Source organism: Grammomys surdaster, unplaced genomic scaffold (genome assembly GCF_004785775.1).
Source record: "Grammomys surdaster isolate TR1022 unplaced genomic scaffold, NIH_TR_1.0 144, whole genome shotgun sequence".
In the NCBI taxonomy this organism is placed as follows: Eukaryota; Metazoa; Chordata; class Mammalia; order Rodentia; family Muridae; genus Grammomys; species Grammomys surdaster.
In genome coordinates this window covers 8,266,621-8,281,824 of record NW_021604602.1, presented here as the reverse complement: position 1 = coordinate 8,281,824, position 15,204 = coordinate 8,266,621, and the positions used below count along the sequence as shown (strand labels likewise).

The 15,204-nt window shown below is 51.3% G+C and overlaps 2 protein-coding genes across 4 annotated transcripts in view; both read right to left on the bottom strand.

Moving 5' to 3' along the window:
• Siva1 (SIVA1 apoptosis inducing factor) overlaps nucleotides 1-1,321 on the bottom strand; it is a 5,407-nt gene extending 4,086 nt beyond the window's left edge. The window contains exon 1 of the mRNA XM_028764550.1: nucleotides 1,084-1,321. Within this exon, the coding sequence (XP_028620383.1) occupies nucleotides 1,084-1,201 (118 nt within the window). The 5' untranslated portion in view covers nucleotides 1,202-1,321. The remainder of the gene's footprint in view (nucleotides 1-1,083) is intronic.
• A 3,014-nt stretch (nucleotides 1,322-4,335) lies between these two features.
• Adssl1 (adenylosuccinate synthase like 1) overlaps nucleotides 4,336-15,204 on the bottom strand; it is a 22,100-nt gene continuing 11,231 nt past the window's right edge. For 2 of the 3 annotated variants that reach the window (XM_028764472.1, XM_028764471.1), the window contains exons 3-13: nucleotides 13,310-13,372; nucleotides 12,850-12,900; nucleotides 12,472-12,538; nucleotides 11,328-11,435; nucleotides 11,117-11,198; nucleotides 10,849-10,975; nucleotides 9,965-10,119; nucleotides 8,978-9,102; nucleotides 7,258-7,355; nucleotides 5,739-5,888; nucleotides 4,336-4,730 (exon numbers count right to left, since the gene is read on the bottom strand). In XM_028764472.1, the coding sequence (XP_028620305.1) occupies nucleotides 4,678-4,730; nucleotides 5,739-5,888; nucleotides 7,258-7,355; nucleotides 8,978-9,102; nucleotides 9,965-10,119; nucleotides 10,849-10,975; nucleotides 11,117-11,198; nucleotides 11,328-11,435; nucleotides 12,472-12,538; nucleotides 12,850-12,900; nucleotides 13,310-13,372 (1,079 nt within the window). In that variant the 3' untranslated portion in view covers nucleotides 4,336-4,677. The remainder of the gene's footprint in view (nucleotides 4,731-5,738; nucleotides 5,889-7,257; nucleotides 7,356-8,977; nucleotides 9,103-9,964; nucleotides 10,120-10,848; nucleotides 10,976-11,116; nucleotides 11,199-11,327; nucleotides 11,436-12,471; nucleotides 12,539-12,849; nucleotides 12,901-13,309; nucleotides 13,373-15,204) is intronic. The other variant, XM_028764470.1, reaches the window with a different exon arrangement.

Sequence of the window (15,204 nt, the reverse complement as noted above, 5' to 3'; positions counted from 1 at the left end):
AAACCCTGTCTCGAAAAACCAAAAAAAAAAAAAAAAAAAAGACAGAATTACTTAAGTTCAAGGCCGGGTTAAGATACACTGTGATAGCCTGTTTGAAAAACAAGGGACATGAGAAGAATTCCATGTCCACAGCAGTCTTTCTCCTCAAGGACTCCTGGTCCACCAGAGTTCAGAGTGTAGGCTGAGGCTTGGTAAACTGTGTGTACTATCCAACATCCTAGAGCCCAGCACGCCTTCCTGACCTGGCTGGCTCTGAACGGTCCTGGCAAGCGCTCCAGGACATAAGTCCTGAAAAGGACTGTTAGCCAGGCTGTTAGGTTCCAATGAACACTTAGATCTTCTTTTCAACTGCACGCTTACATTTCTTTTTTTTTTTTTAAATTAAAGTTACTTGGCTACTTAGTTATTATGAGTGGAGTCAGAAGATATTTCAGGAATCAATTCTCTCCTACTGTACATTCCTGGGACCTGAGTCAGGTTCAGGCTTGCATAGAATGCACTTTAACCGGCTGAGGCATTTTTCTGGGCCGTTTGCATTCTGCTATTGCTGTGCTAAGACACGCTGGTCTCGAACTCAAGAAATCCACCTGCCTTTGCCTTCTGAGTGCTGGCATCAAAAGACAAGCCACGACGCCCGGCCATGTCTATATTTTTTGGGTGGGGGCATACTCTTTGCAGCTCAGTCAGTCCTCACACTTGAGGCATCACCCCTGAGTCTCAGCACTCGAGTTTGCATTCCCAGAGTACAGAAAGGGGAGAAGGCAACTGCTGGGGCCGAGTAGGGAGTTTGCTTTCCCGCACATTCCAAAGGCACGGCGGCCCCACTCAAAATGATACAGCTGTCAACCGCGCCAAGCTAAGGTAAGCTGCGTCCCACCTGCCCCAGAAAGTCATCACTGCGAAGCGATGCCCAGCAACATCCATCCGCTGGAAAGTCGGCCCAGTCCCTCCGCCTGCCGTGCACTAGGCTGGTCCGCTCGGCAGGATTCGGTTTCCACTCGGATTTCTCCGAGAGCGGCCAGAAGCAGCCTCCCGCTGCCCCGTGCGGCGTAACCCGCTTTACCCACGGAAGTCCACACTCACCGAAAACCTCGCGCGAGTAGCGCTCGGCGAACACACCGTGGCTCAGCTCTTTCGGGCTCACGTGGACTTTGAGTTGAAGCGGGGCAGCGTCTGCGAACGGGCAGCTCCGCTTGGGCATGATAGCGGGTACCACACACAGACCACGGCAGCGCACAGCGCGCCGAACACACGTCACAGCGCACTCGGGCCGCTGCTGAGGCCCGAGCGGACGAGGGCGCGGCTCCCGATAGGCCGGAGAAAGGCTAAGGCTCGCCTCAAGCGGGCCGCTGCACGGGATAGGCCGAGGAGACGGTGGGGGCGGGACTTATGCAGTTAGCGGCGTGGGATAGGCTGAGGGAGGCAGTGAGTGGAATGCAGGGGCGCGGGAAAAGGCCAAAGGCGCTGGCGCGGGAGGGTGGGGTCTGCGTAAGGCGTGGCACGGGATAGGCCTGGGGGGCGGTGTTGGGGCGGGGCTATTGAATGCCACAGCTCAGGATAGGCCGATAACTAAGCGGCGGGGCTTTGGGGTGGGGCGCGGGATTAGCGGGAAGCTACAGCGTGGGCGGGACTCATGGGCTAAAGGGCTCTGGGTAAACCAGCCGGAGATCGAGGGCGGGGCTCAGCGCACGAAAAGCCAGACGTCTCTGTCGTCGCTAAGCAACGGTGATAGGCGATGGGATTGAGTTACCCGTACCAAACAGTAGAGTGGCGCGCTTTGTACTACTCGTAGTAGATCCGGGCACCCATCTTCCCCTGCGAGTTCGTCTTGTGTTCCTGAGGCCAGATCTGGGCAGCGAGCCTGAGGGTTTATGGCATCACCTGCGGGTCCCCTAGTCATGATTTTAAAACTTCGTGAGGTCTTTGAACAGACAAAACAATGATGCGGAGGGGTTTCTCTACACAATCGGAACGTCAGAGTTAGTTATTCGGGTGCATTAAGTTTTGTGCTCATCTTGGAGTACGGTTGACCCGGAGTGTACACACGGCAGCCGTTAATTCTCCAGATTTTGGAGACTGGAAGTCTCAGAGATCAAACTGAGTTCTCGGCAGGCCTCTGTCTTCCTGAATCTGTAGATAGAAACTTTTGTGTGCTTACTGGATGGTTGTGTACCCTAATCCCATAGTAACACCCAGTACTTTGAATTAAGGTCTGCCCTAAGGACCTTAACTCTTTAAGACAAAATTCCACGAGCCCTGTGTGTTGGCACATGCCTTTAATCCTACTAGCACTCAGAAAGCAGAGACAGGCTGATCCCTGAGTTGGAGGTCAGCCTGAGCTAGGTAGAGAGACCCAGTCTCAAAACACCAAACAAAAAACTGTATCCAGATATAATTACATTCTGAGGTCTTGGGAGTTAGGCCTTCAATATAAAGAGGGAGCACAATTCTATATAGAACAAGGGACAATCAAGTAAAGTGTACAGGGCAAGCCCTGCGACAAACACCTCATAGAAGTGACTACTGACAACTGTGCTTCTTCCCCTGCGGTGGTTTTCCCGGTTGTAGAACTGTATGGAATGGACGCTACTTCTATGGGGAGACATGGGTTTGTCCCCTACTGCATAAATCCAGCGACCTGGCCCGGGAACCACCACTAGGAAGGCTGTTGTTCACGTTAAGATAATGGACTTTTTCTTCCCAGAATCCTCATTTCCTATTGCAGTCTGTACAAGTTCCATGGAGTTCCACTGGGTCTGACTCCTTTCTGGTATGGATATGAAGTGTTGAAGGCTTGGTCCCCAGATGACAGCATGATTGAGGGGTAATAGGTTATGATGGCTGTGATGGTTTGTATATGCTGAGCCCAGGAAGTGGCACTATTAGAAGGTGTGGCCTTGTTGGAGTCGGCATGTCACTGTGGGAGTGGGCTTTAAAACACTCATCCTAGCTGCCTGGAAGCCAGTCTTCTGTCTGCCTTCAGATGAGGTTGTAGAACTCTCAGCTCCTCCAGACCATCAGCCTGGATGCTGTCATACTCCCACCTTGATGATAATGGACTGAACTCTGAACCTGTAAGCCAGCCCCAATGAAGTGTTGTCCTTATAAGACTTGCCTTGGTCATGGTGTCTGCACACAGCGGTAAAATCCTAACTAAGACAATAGCCTAAGTTCAATGGTGATTCATCAGTGAGTTCATGGGTAATCGGCTTTTACATGAGACCCGGTTGGAGGAAATGCCGCACGGAGAGTGTGTCTTAAAGTATACCTTATTTCCGTCTCTGTCCTGTCTACTCCTTCCTTATGGAAAGCCTTCCACCACGATGTTTCTGCCTCACTATAGTCCTATAATAATGGAGCTAGTTCTGGCCATGGACTAAAATCTGTGAAACTTTGATAAAATAAATCCTTTCAGTTCTTTTTAGATGTTTTGTCATGGAGGTGAAAACACAAATGAGATATGTCTCCAGAGAGGGGATAGCCTGGTGTATCCCAAATTCTGGGGAAAGCCTAATGTACCACAAATGCTGAGGACGGCCTAGTGGATGCTGGCACATCATTCAAGGCCCCTTGATGTCGCAGTGAGCACAGAGCAGAAGCAGTACTAGTTAAAACATGTCTCATTCAGTCTGGAGAACCCTGGGACAGTGACCAAAAAATCTGTCTAAATGATGAGGTGCCTGCTGTCTGGGCTGCTCTGTCCCTGGAAGCAGGAAGGACTGTTATTCCTGAACACCCTGGCAGCTCTGGAATGCATGTACTCAGATGGTTGCTTCTGGGAACCATGTAATATACCAAGTCTGTCTTGCGTGATTGCTGCATTTTGTTTTCGGAGTAAGCGTAACACTGTAGCTCCCTCAGTGATACCAGAAATGTAAGAGTCCGGCTGAGCTCAGTGATGGCCATCTTGGTCATAACACCCATACTGCCCACCAGACAACACTGGCACCCTCTCAGGCTCTGTAGGATGGCGTCACTCAGCCATCCCATTGTGAAGACACACACATCTTGCCTGATTGGACAATAGTTTTGTTTTGAAGGCAGGCACCTTTTAGAGGACCCTGAGTCACTTTTGTCTGACCTTGTGTAAGCCTTTTCCTCTCACCCTGGGAGATGGGCTCCTCCTGCTTTGCTGTCTACGAGTTCCCAGGAAGTTACACCTTGTGCAATCTTGGTTCTGTCAGCTTCTGATTTTTGTCTCATGGACCTTGTGCTGGGGGCACAGTCCTCAAACAGCTACTTGGGTTTTGTTTTCTGGGAGGGCATCAGGTAGACCATGGTCATTGGAAAAGGTTGTCATTAGTGATTAAAATAAGGATGAAGTCAAGACGGGTGTAATGACCTCTCGGTGGCCCAGTGACTCTTGGCTATGTTTATTATGACATGGCTCCCAACTGAACACATACCATGTGACGATCAGTCACTGAAGGCCTCTGTTTTGAGGACTGAGGCTCATTTTAAGAGCAGAATTTTTAAAAATGTACACAGTGTTGATTTCACACATTTAAAATTTGTTGTAGGACTCAGTGGGCCAAGCTGAAAACATACATAGAAAAATAAAAGTATGGAAAATAGCTTCAGATTGTTTTGTTGAAGGTGTTGGTGGTACAGCTGAGGGTCTCGGCTCTCACTCGTGGCGATGCACTGTGGTGAGACCTGCCGGCTTCTGCTTGGCACCTAAAACAGCTGGATCATGGACTCTCTGGACTTTCCAACGCCAACCCATTTGACTGAAAGACAATGAAGAGCACAGAAGAGAGACCATGAACACAAACACTTCTCGGAGGGATGGGGAGATGGGAACTTCCTCATAAGCACACGGACCTGAGTTTGATCCCCAAGAGCCCAGGTTACAATGCTAGCCTGGTGGGGTAGCCTGGTAAACTGGGAAGGTGGAGCCCTGGGCTCAGTGGCCAGCAAGTCCAGTCCACTGGGTGAACTCTAGACCAGTGACAAAGCCTGTCTTAAAAAGAGGTAGACAGCCTGAGGGCGAGCCCCGAGACTGTCCTCTGCCTCTGTGTACATGTACACAGTTTACAAAACGTCCTTTAACCTTGCAGCGAGTGCTCTTCATTCCTTCAGCAAAGGAGCTGTCTGTTCACCGAGTAGAGAGGGTTGTTTTTTTTTTTTAATAGTCATTTTTAGAGTTTTAGAACTTTATTTTATATGTATAAGTGTTTTGCCTGCATGCATGTATGTGCACCACATACACGCCTGATGCCCACAGAGGTCAGAAGAGGCCATAGGATCCCCTGGAACTGGAGTTACAGGCAGCTGTGAGCTGCCATGTGGGTACCGAGAGCCGAGTAAACCCTGGACCAAGCAAGAGCAACATGGCTCTCACAGCTGAGCCACCTCTCCTGCCCCAGGAAGGGAACATTTAAAACTGTATTGTGGACCCCAGAATAGGACAGCAGAAAGCAGCTCTTATCCCGTACTTCTCCTTGTTTGAGCCATAGGGATACACCCTGAACCTCCTCTGGATGACAGGACACATACATTCTGCCTGGTTTTTATACCCTAGGCTACACCCGAGGTTGAGTCACCGGGTCCCAACCTGGCTGGAGCTGTAGAAATGACCTACCCCAGATGGCACCCGTTCCTAGCTCCACCTCTTCTCGTCTGTTCCATTCATGTGGTTACCGCCTGGGGGTTCTTATTTCTCACTAGGCCTTGCGTTGGGGTACAGGCCCTTCGGGGTATCCAAGGCTGAGGCTGTGGGGATAGTAGGAACCCACCTGCAACACCCAAGTGATTCTCCACGAACCGCACATAGCTCTGGGCCTGCGGGGGCAGGTCCTCCCATCTCCTGGCACCCGTGGTGTCTGCTTTCCATCCAGGCAGCGTCTCATATTCTACCTCCACCTTCTGCAGTATCTCCTGGTTAGCTGTGGGTGGGAGAGGGTGGGCTCAGCAGGGACCCCTGGACTATCCTACTTGTGGAGATGGTTGTCTTCTCACCTGGTGACTTGGCAGACAGGAAGCTCCTGAGGACCAGTGGCCCTGCTGGCTTTTCAGCATTGGGCAGTGATCAGGGGATTGCCGCGGGGCTCAAACATTGGCTGTGCCCCTTCCAGCGGGGAAGCACGGCCAGTTCTGAGACACTGGCTAACTGACATCTGCTGAGTAGCCACAGAGTTGTCAATGGGGACATTCTAAGGCACAACTGGACATTATAAGGGATTCTTGGATCCTGGAGCCAAGGAATCCTTAAAGGTACATGGCTCTTCCTGCTTGGGACACCCAAGTCTGTGCTGGGACCTCATGGTTCATAATTGATGCATCATCCCTTGCTAATAGAAGATGCTGGAATAGGCAGTCTTTTATAAGGATTATCAAGCCCCAGAGACAGTGTCTTTCCTGGGTACTCCACATTACCATAGAGCTCCAAGCCACCAGCAAGACTTTATGAAATTGAAGGGTCATCTTTTCAAAGGTCAGGGTACAGTAGGGTCAACAACCCAGGCCTCAAGGATGTACATGGGACAGGACTGAGTCTCTGTGGGTTTCCTTGGAAGTGGTGAGCAAGAGGCAGTTTGCCTATAATGTGCTGCAGGGAAGAGAATCCCAGTTGAATGCTATGCCTCTGACCTGGGCTGACAGGCATAGTCCAGATACACAAGAAACCAAAAGCTAGAAAAGCATCCTTGTGTTTAAGAAATAACAGGGCCCATGGGCACAGGAGCCAGGCCAGACCCTTAAGTGTCAGTCAGGGATGAGGATACAGCTTTGGGACTAAGCACCTGTTAGCATAGGCGAGGCCCTGAGTTTTATCCTCAGCACCAGAAAATAAAAGAAAAAGGAATCCGCCCACGAGGCAGGTTTTCTCATCTGAAATACATTTTCCTAGGGATCCATGTTTTTCAGAGTAGCTCATGTCTCCTGAATTTCCAGGCTGTCCATCTTCCTGGAGCTGGGCCTTTCTGAGATTGGTGAGGGTCCCCAGGAAGTCAAGGCAAGTGGCAGAATGGACTCTCAACTACCTTTCAGCCTTGTCCCAATACATTTCCAAGCTACTAGGAGTCCTGAGGCTTCCCAGAGATGGGTCAGGCTTCCCCAAGAAACTCAGAGACTAAAACCAGGAGGCTGCCGATCTTTGGAGACAAGCAGTGGTCCTCAGAGTCTCAGACCCTCCCCTTTGCCTGCTGTGGGCTGAAACACCTCTCCTAGTCACCTAAATATTAGTGGATGTCTATTCTAATGCTCAAGAAGTGTCCCGACAGCCAAGAAAACTCAGGTTCGCTTTGCATCACATACCAGGGAAATAGGGGATCCTCTTCCCGTTGAGTTTGTAGGAAATGCCAACTTTAATCTCGCTCAGGACATCCAGTATGTCCAGCTTGGTCAATGCCAGCCTGTACCCAAAACAAGATACAGACAAAATGGAGAAATAGTGTCCTGTCATTGCTTCTGTCTGGTTTTGACCCTCCCCTTTCTCCTGTTCTTTCCATTGAACACAGGATTAGGGGATCCCCCAATGCAATCACTGAACAGCTAGAGGACGGCCTGCCTCTGGGCCTGCATCCCGAATCTGCTGTTTATGTTCCTCAATGAGAGCACTGCTGAAATCTCGGCTTTCTCTCTTGTCAGCGGGTGCCTCCTCTGCCCAGTGCTCTTGCCATGTTTGCCCTGTAGCACAGGGCTTGTGGGTGCCTACTGCTAAAGCATAGTACTCACTTTTCCTTCCACTTTCCCAGGATGCATCTGCTCAAGGGCCACTCCAGAGTAATATGGCAAATGGCCTTTCTTGGCCTTCTTCAAATTGCCTTGTACTGAAGTTTTTTCTCCTCCTCCACCCCTCCCCCTATTTTTTTTTGCTCTCCCCTCTTCACACAGACTTCACAGGTAGATCTCATCTGGCTGTGCCTGCTCAGGCTGGATGTGTGGTACAGACCACATACTAATAGCTACCTAGCCATTCTTTTCTCACCCAGGAAGGCTGTGGTTGTCTTAAAGCCACCAGAGACTTTTCAACACTGGTTAGGAAGCCTTGGTCCTCTTACCAAGCTGGAGAGGAGACAGGGAGGGCAGCAGCCTATGAAGTCTCATTCTGTCCCAAGAGAGGGCCCTAAGCAATCAGATCTTTTCAAAGACCCTGAGGTCTACCCTGTGCTCCCTGATACTCGTGCAGAAAACTGTTCTAGTATGCCAACTGAGAACATCCTTGGAGGCTTTCTCTCACAGGCTCACAGGGATGAGGGACCTGGGAAGGCCCCTGTTGTTGCTGGAGGGATGCCTTGTGTTGGGTCCTTACCCAACCTTGACTCCTTCCACCTTTGTTTCCTGACTGTGGGAGGCTTTCATGTTCTTCTGAGGGAGCCTTTCTCACTGGGTTCTGTATCCTCAGGAGTGTTTAGTCAGTTCCCAGTGATACTCAGGAGCCGTGAAGCAGGTCTGTCTCCATACCCTGCCTGCCCATCTGCTTCCCAACTCTCTCTCCGAGTTCTTCCTGTGGGATGAATGTTCTAGAAATGCCAGGTCCTTTGGCTTAGAAACTACCACTGTACTTTGTAAGATGTCCCCAAGCCCTGTAGACAAAATCAGTGACCACGTTTGCATGCGTATGGTAGGGAGTGGATGGCTCCCAAAGACACCTGTCTTTGAAGATGTTCTGTCCTGGTCCTGGTATTCAGCTCAGGATCAGCCTCACCTTGCACTTGGTCCCACACCTGGGCAGCTTGACACTAACTCTCACGTGACCATCACAGTGATTTCGGATTGGTCAGGATGGAAGCTCAGCCCTGTTCTGGGTTTGCACTACATCTATAGCCTCCTTGTTACTCCCTGGCGTTGGCCTCACTTTGGGAAGGGAGCTTGGTTGGATAGAAAGACTCCACACAGATGTTGGGGCCCTAGCCTCTGAGAAGAGTTCCACTTGCACTGTGAGCTTTGGGATGGGGAGAAGATTCCTACGTAATGTAGCTTCGACGGTGCCTAGCCCTAACCCTAGCCCTGAGTATTCAGAAGGGCTGCTTACGCAGTGAAGCCGTTGACCATGTGAGCGTAGCGGAGAATCATCAGGTCCAGCCAGCCACAGCGCCTCTTCCTGCCTGTGGTCACCCCCCACTCATGACCACGGTTCTGCAGCAGATCTCCAATTTCCTATGTGAGAATAAAGGACCGTCTGTGCCCACCGTGTTGGGCACTGGCCACGACAGGTGTGGCATGTGCCTGCTTGTCTCCTGTGCTCCTGGTTTCCTCTCCTCTCCATCCTTTTCCAGCTGAGGACTCACACAGTGCTTTGCTCCCCAGTTTGGTTCTGAGAAGGCGGCACTTGTTCCTGGAGCCGAGCCTATGTGTGGAGGTGCAGGTAGCCTACCTCCTCTATCCTGTTTAGGTGTGGGCAAGCGAGGGTGGGGGCTTGTCCTGCAACTTGGGGTTGGGGACAGATTTATCTCCTACCCTAAATATAGCCCACCTAAGGCTCTCTCAAACACTTCCTGGGACAAGAGTTGTGACTCGTCCAAGTCAGGTGTCAGGATAAAGTCAGGTAAAGAAGGCCAGGAAGAAGATTCTGAGGCCTCAGTAACTTCAAGAAATGCTCCCAAGGCTAGAAAGGTGGGAACAGGGGCATTGCTTTCAGTCTCTAAGTTAGTGCTGAACTTTCCCATTTGTCTGTGGGGTTCATACACTTGATAGGAAAATGGATTTGTGATCTCTCTCTCTCTCTGTCTCTCTCTGTCTCTCTCTCTCTCTCTCTCTTTCTCTCTCTCTCTCATACACACACACACACACACACACATGCATGCACGCACGCATGCACACACACCCCTTTTATGAACTGTGTTGCTGATGGTGCTGGAACAGGCTGGCCTTCAAAGCCTCTAACACCTCACCTCTGAGCTTGTGCTGTAAAAAGACCCCACTAGGACATGGAACTGCTCGGTAGGGTCCCCTCCGCATACCTGCAGCTCTACCTGACACAACCCCAAGTATCCCACCCCACCCCAGTGCTGGAACTCACATTGATCTGCTCCGTGGGGAAGGCCCCAATGCCCACACGGGTGGTGTAGGCCTTTACCACACCGTACACATCACCTATGTTCTGAGGCGGGATGCCCAGGCCGGTGCACACACCACCCACAGTGCAGTTGGAAGAAGTCACAAAGGGGTAGGTTCCTGCAGGACAGAACAGTCAGTGGATACTTATTACCCTGTGCAGATCCCAGGGCCCAAGAGGCCTGTTCAGCAAAAGGGCAGTTGGAATCCCTCTATGGCAGTGGTTCTCAACCTGTTGGTTTGTAACCCCTTTTGGAGATCAAATGACCCTTTCATGGGGGTTGTCTAAGCCCATCAGAAAAAACACACATTGACATTTCGATTGATAACTGCAGCAAAATTATGAAGCATCAAATAATTTTATGGTTGGAGTTGCCACGGCACGAGGAACTGTATTAAAGGGGGTCACAGCATTAGGAAGGTTGAGAACCCCTGCTCTATGGGGGTCACACCAACCACCAGTCTGGGGGCCTGTCCTGGGGCAGTGGCCTAAATTGGGTGCTGTGTAAATCACATAGGAGCCTGTGCTGAGGTGGCCTAGCTTCCCCAACAGGCCAGTAGACTGGTATGCCATAGATATGAGGTACCCGGCCATTCAAAGCTCTCTTGACCCACTTGCAGCTTCTCAGTCCCAGATCCCTCATCTTCATTCAGCCCTTTTGATGCTCCCTTATGTAGCTGAATTTAGGCAAACAGGACAGCATGATCCTTGTGGTGAGCGCGGACAGAACTCTGGCCTTGGAAGGTGGCCCACTTCACTCAGCCATTCATGAGTTTTTATAGTCCCCAGCAGATACGAAAGACCGTGTCAGAGCCCCTCAGGATGGAACTGCGTGGTAGACGACTCACCAAAATCAATGTCAAGCAGGGCCGCGTTGGCACCTTCCACCAGGATCTTCTTGGGGGGACCATGGAGAGCCTCATACATGAAGTAGACACCGTCTCGAACCATGGGTCTGATCCGCTCAGCAAAACCCTGAGAGGACCGTGCAACCCGTGAGGCTGCAGAGGAGCAGGGTCCACGGAGCCCACCCCAGCAGTACCTGCCTGGGACTTCTGCGCTCCACCCAGGTCTGCCCCACCCACATGTGCTTCCCCCTCACCTGGCCCAGTTTACCTTGAGCCTTTTGAGTTGACCTTCCACATCTATCTCCAGGGTTGGGAACATGGACTGGTGCTGGTGGGCCAGGTTCTTGAATCTGTGCAGGCAACCCTCACCGTGACCCTCTGAGGGCCCACAATGGACCCGAATGCCCTATTTCCCAAGTGTGTCTCCCGCCACCTTTCTGTGTCTTACCCCTGGACTGTGGGAGGGTGGGCAGACCTACCTGGCAGAAAACTCATCAAAATCTGACAGAAGGTCACAGATGCGGAGGCCTGTCCGGGCAGCTTTGGAGGAGTAAGTTGGTCCAATTCCCTTCTTGGTGGTGCCAATACTGAAAGATGCACAGTGGGTGTTGCTGAGGGGCCCAGCTGATCCCACCCCAACTTCTGGCAGATCCACGGTCCATCCCAGGAATCAAGGCCAGCAGGTGAGAAGGAGGCCACTCAACAGCAGCAGCGGGGTCTGGAAGCTTAGCCTCTGCAAGGACTTGTGGACAGTTTAAGCCCATAGCAGCAGGGTGCAGGGTGGGGAAGAGAGCCCTGGGTTTCTGCACCAGGGCTTCACCTGTCTGCTTTGAAGCATTGGCTTTAGTGCCTCAGCAGCAAGAACACTGTAGTAGTGTTGATTCTACACACTTCATGTCTGTCCAAGTGACCCCAAGCCAATCAAATGTTCACTGTCACCACCTGTGTCTTGTGTGTTTCTGTGAGAGTGTGCTTTTGCTAGTGTGTATACGTGACTGCACGTGCACCGTATGAATAATGTACCGGTACAAGTGAAAGTACACACGCGTTCTCATGAACACGAATGTTTGTGTACATGCATGTGTGCAGGCACCTGTGTACCCGTGTACCATGTGCACATGCAAACACACGTTCACGCTCGTATGCACAGCTGTGCAAGCAATGTGCCTTGACATGTTTGTGAGCACTGTGCACCTGGGCAGTGTGTGTGTATGTGTGTGTGGCCTTGACAGCTTCCCACCTGCATCCCTGGCACATCTGGAATTCTAACAAACATTTCTGAGTGGACAGAAGAGGAAGCATCCCTTGGGCAGGAACAGGAATTGGGTGCTGCAGTGGCTGTTGGCCAAGCAGGGGCAGTCAGACCTGTTAAGTGTTTGTTGTGCTTCCCTGTGGGATGTGTGCTTGCTCAGGGTGGTGCAGCTGTGGCAGGAGACAGCAGTAGCAGCCAGCAAAGTCAGGGTGTAACCCCAAGGCTGGACTACCCTGTTATTCTTGTAGATTTTATTCTCACAGAACCCCTGTTTGTTGTCCTGCTCAGACAGGACCTGCACCCAGGCCACCAGAATGTGGAACTGGAAGTCCCCAGGAAGAAGAAGAAGAAGGGTGGCATGAGGAACTTACTTCTTCCCCTCTTGTGCTTGCCGTTGTACTTCCTGCAGCCCGTCCACCGCCTGGTGGAAGTCGAACACTGTTGCCGGCAGCCAGCACATGGGTAGGAGAAGAACAGAGGTCAGGGGGTTGTGAGTGACTTCGTTTTCTGAATGGTGTCAGGAGAAGGGGTCAGTGGGTGCCTGGCTAGGAGCAGAACTAGGGTTCCAGAGTCCCAGGCTCCACAAAGGGGTAACCAAGTATGACTCCATCTTTGACCTAGCTGCTACCTTGAGGCATATTAAAAAACGGTAAGGCTTAGCAGCATACGGCACCAGACAGGCCCTCCAGGGTCTCCTGAGCCCTGTACTATGGAGGGGGCAAGGAGGGGCCATCCCCAGGGAACCTTACCAAGGTGAGCCCGGTCAGAGATGATGAGCCGCTTCTCCCAGTCCTTCAGCCCTGCAGGATTATGGCAGAGATGACAGATGTGTGCACTCCTGGGTGATGAGGGCCATCCCCCTCAGTGCTGTTGACTTAAGTGTATGACCAAGTTTGGCATGCATTGTACAGTAGCGACAGCCCTGATCTGGTACTTGTTGCCAACTGAGGCCCCCAGACTCCAACCCAAGAGATGCCACACCCACACTAGAGCTCCTCTGGCTTCAGCCTCCTTCCTGGATGCCCTGCACCTTGGAATTTTAGGGGCCTGTGATGCTGTAGGCAGAGCTGACAGCAGCAGTTCTAGAGATGCTGGGCCGCTCCGCTTCTGCTCCTCAGCAAGGGCTCTGCTGTCTGCTCTGCAGAGCTAGCATTCAGTGAGCAGCCAGTGAGCGGGCCTGTGAGTGGGGCAAGGTCATGGCTGGCCTACCTTTCTTCTCGTTCTTCTCTGCCTCTTCAAACAAGCCTGGTAAGTGGATGACCACACCATTGCCTGCAACACAGGGCGCGGAGTCACGACTATTTACATTTCAAATGGTATAGGTAGACTGCAAGGGCAAACAGCTCAAGTGTCCCGACCCGGGTGTTGGTTATGCTCATTCCACCATAAGCAACAGCACAGTTACACTTGGGGACACTGGGCTCAGACACTGAAAAGATGACCTCTACAACCCAGGTAGGTGAGGTCTCAAGTTGCCACACTCATGAAGACAGAGAGTAGAATTTCAGCTTCTGGAACCTGGGGGAAGCAGAGGGTGGGCAGGCGGGCTGGTGTTTAGGGCTCCCACCGTGTTGGTATGGGGAACGGAAAGTTCTGCAGACAGTGGTGTGATGCCCCATAAGTCTCAATCCTGAGTTTTCACCTAAAGGGGCTGAGCACTGAGCCCTGCCCCAGATCGTGATAGCAACTTTTTATAACTGACACATCTTGGAGGGTAGTGAGGTCTCTGGAGGGCAAATGGACAGATAGCTGTGAATGTCACATGCTGGGATGCTCCTTAGTGCCACAAAACATGGGCTGTCAGGAGGTCTGGAGGACCCTGAAACACAGGAGAAGCTGTGCACTCAGCCCCCAGCTGGTGTGCAGCAGGGACAATTATGGAGGTGTCCTGCTTGGTTTTTACCTTGACACAGCCTAGAGTTACCCAGGAAGCAGAAACCTCAGCTGAAGAACATCCTTGATCAGACGGCCTGTGAGCATGTCTTGATTGCTAATTGATGGAAGAAGCCCTAGCTCATTGTGGGTGATCCCATCCCTAGGCAGCAGCCTGGGCTATATAAGAAAGTTAGCCGAGGCTGGGCATGGTGGAGCATGCCTTTAATCACAGCAGCCTAGAAGAAGAGGCATGGCAGATCTCTATGACTTAAGGCTAGCCTGGTGTACATAGCAAGACTCAAGTAAAGAATGAGAAGATAGATAGATAGATAGATAGATAGATAGATAGATAGACGGACGGACAGACAGACAGAGGTGGGCGTGAATGATCCAGAGAGTAAGAGCCAGTAAGCAGAATTCCTCTTTGGTTTTTGTTTCAGATCCTGCTTAAGTTCCTGCCCTGACTTCCCTCAACGGTGAACTGTGACCTGGAAATGCAAGCCAAATAAACTCTCTCCTCCCCAATTTGCACTTAGTCAGAGTGCTTCAGCAAGAAAGCAAGTTGGAATGGAGGCTGTCCTACATGCGGTGACCTAGTGACCACCGTAGACCAGAGAGGCGGGACTGAGCTTTAAACACAGCCAGGGTCTCAAACCCACAAGCCTCCTGCTCCAGGTCAGCCTAGCAGGAAGTCAGTCCTCTTTCTAGCCCACACATAAGGAACCCAGATGCCTCAGTCTCCTACAGCTCCACCCATGCATGCCTCCAGGGCTAGCCTTCTCTGCCCAGTGTACTCGAATGCATCTAAGGGGATATGACTCTGACTTCAGAACAGCAGCTTAAAGCCCACTGGAGGCATGGCGTGCAGGCCCAGAGTCTCAGCACTTAGGAGGCTGAGGCAGGAGGATCATGAGTTTGGAGCCAATCTGGGTTCTCAAATTCTCAACTCAACCCACTTCTCAGTGTGAGGATAAGCCAAGGCTAGACTTGGCTTTGAGCTACACAAGACCTTATCTCAAAAGCTAAGCAAAGAAAAACAACACGAATCTAAACTACCACCTTGGTGACAAAGGCAGATCAGAGTCAGCCGACACAGGGGACTTCTGAGTGAGCAGAACATTCGGGAATCAACTGTGTGGCCTCAAAACTTCATCTTCACAGTGGGTAATTTAACGTATTGTATTGTATTGTATTGTATTGTATTGTATTGTATTGTATTGTATTGTATT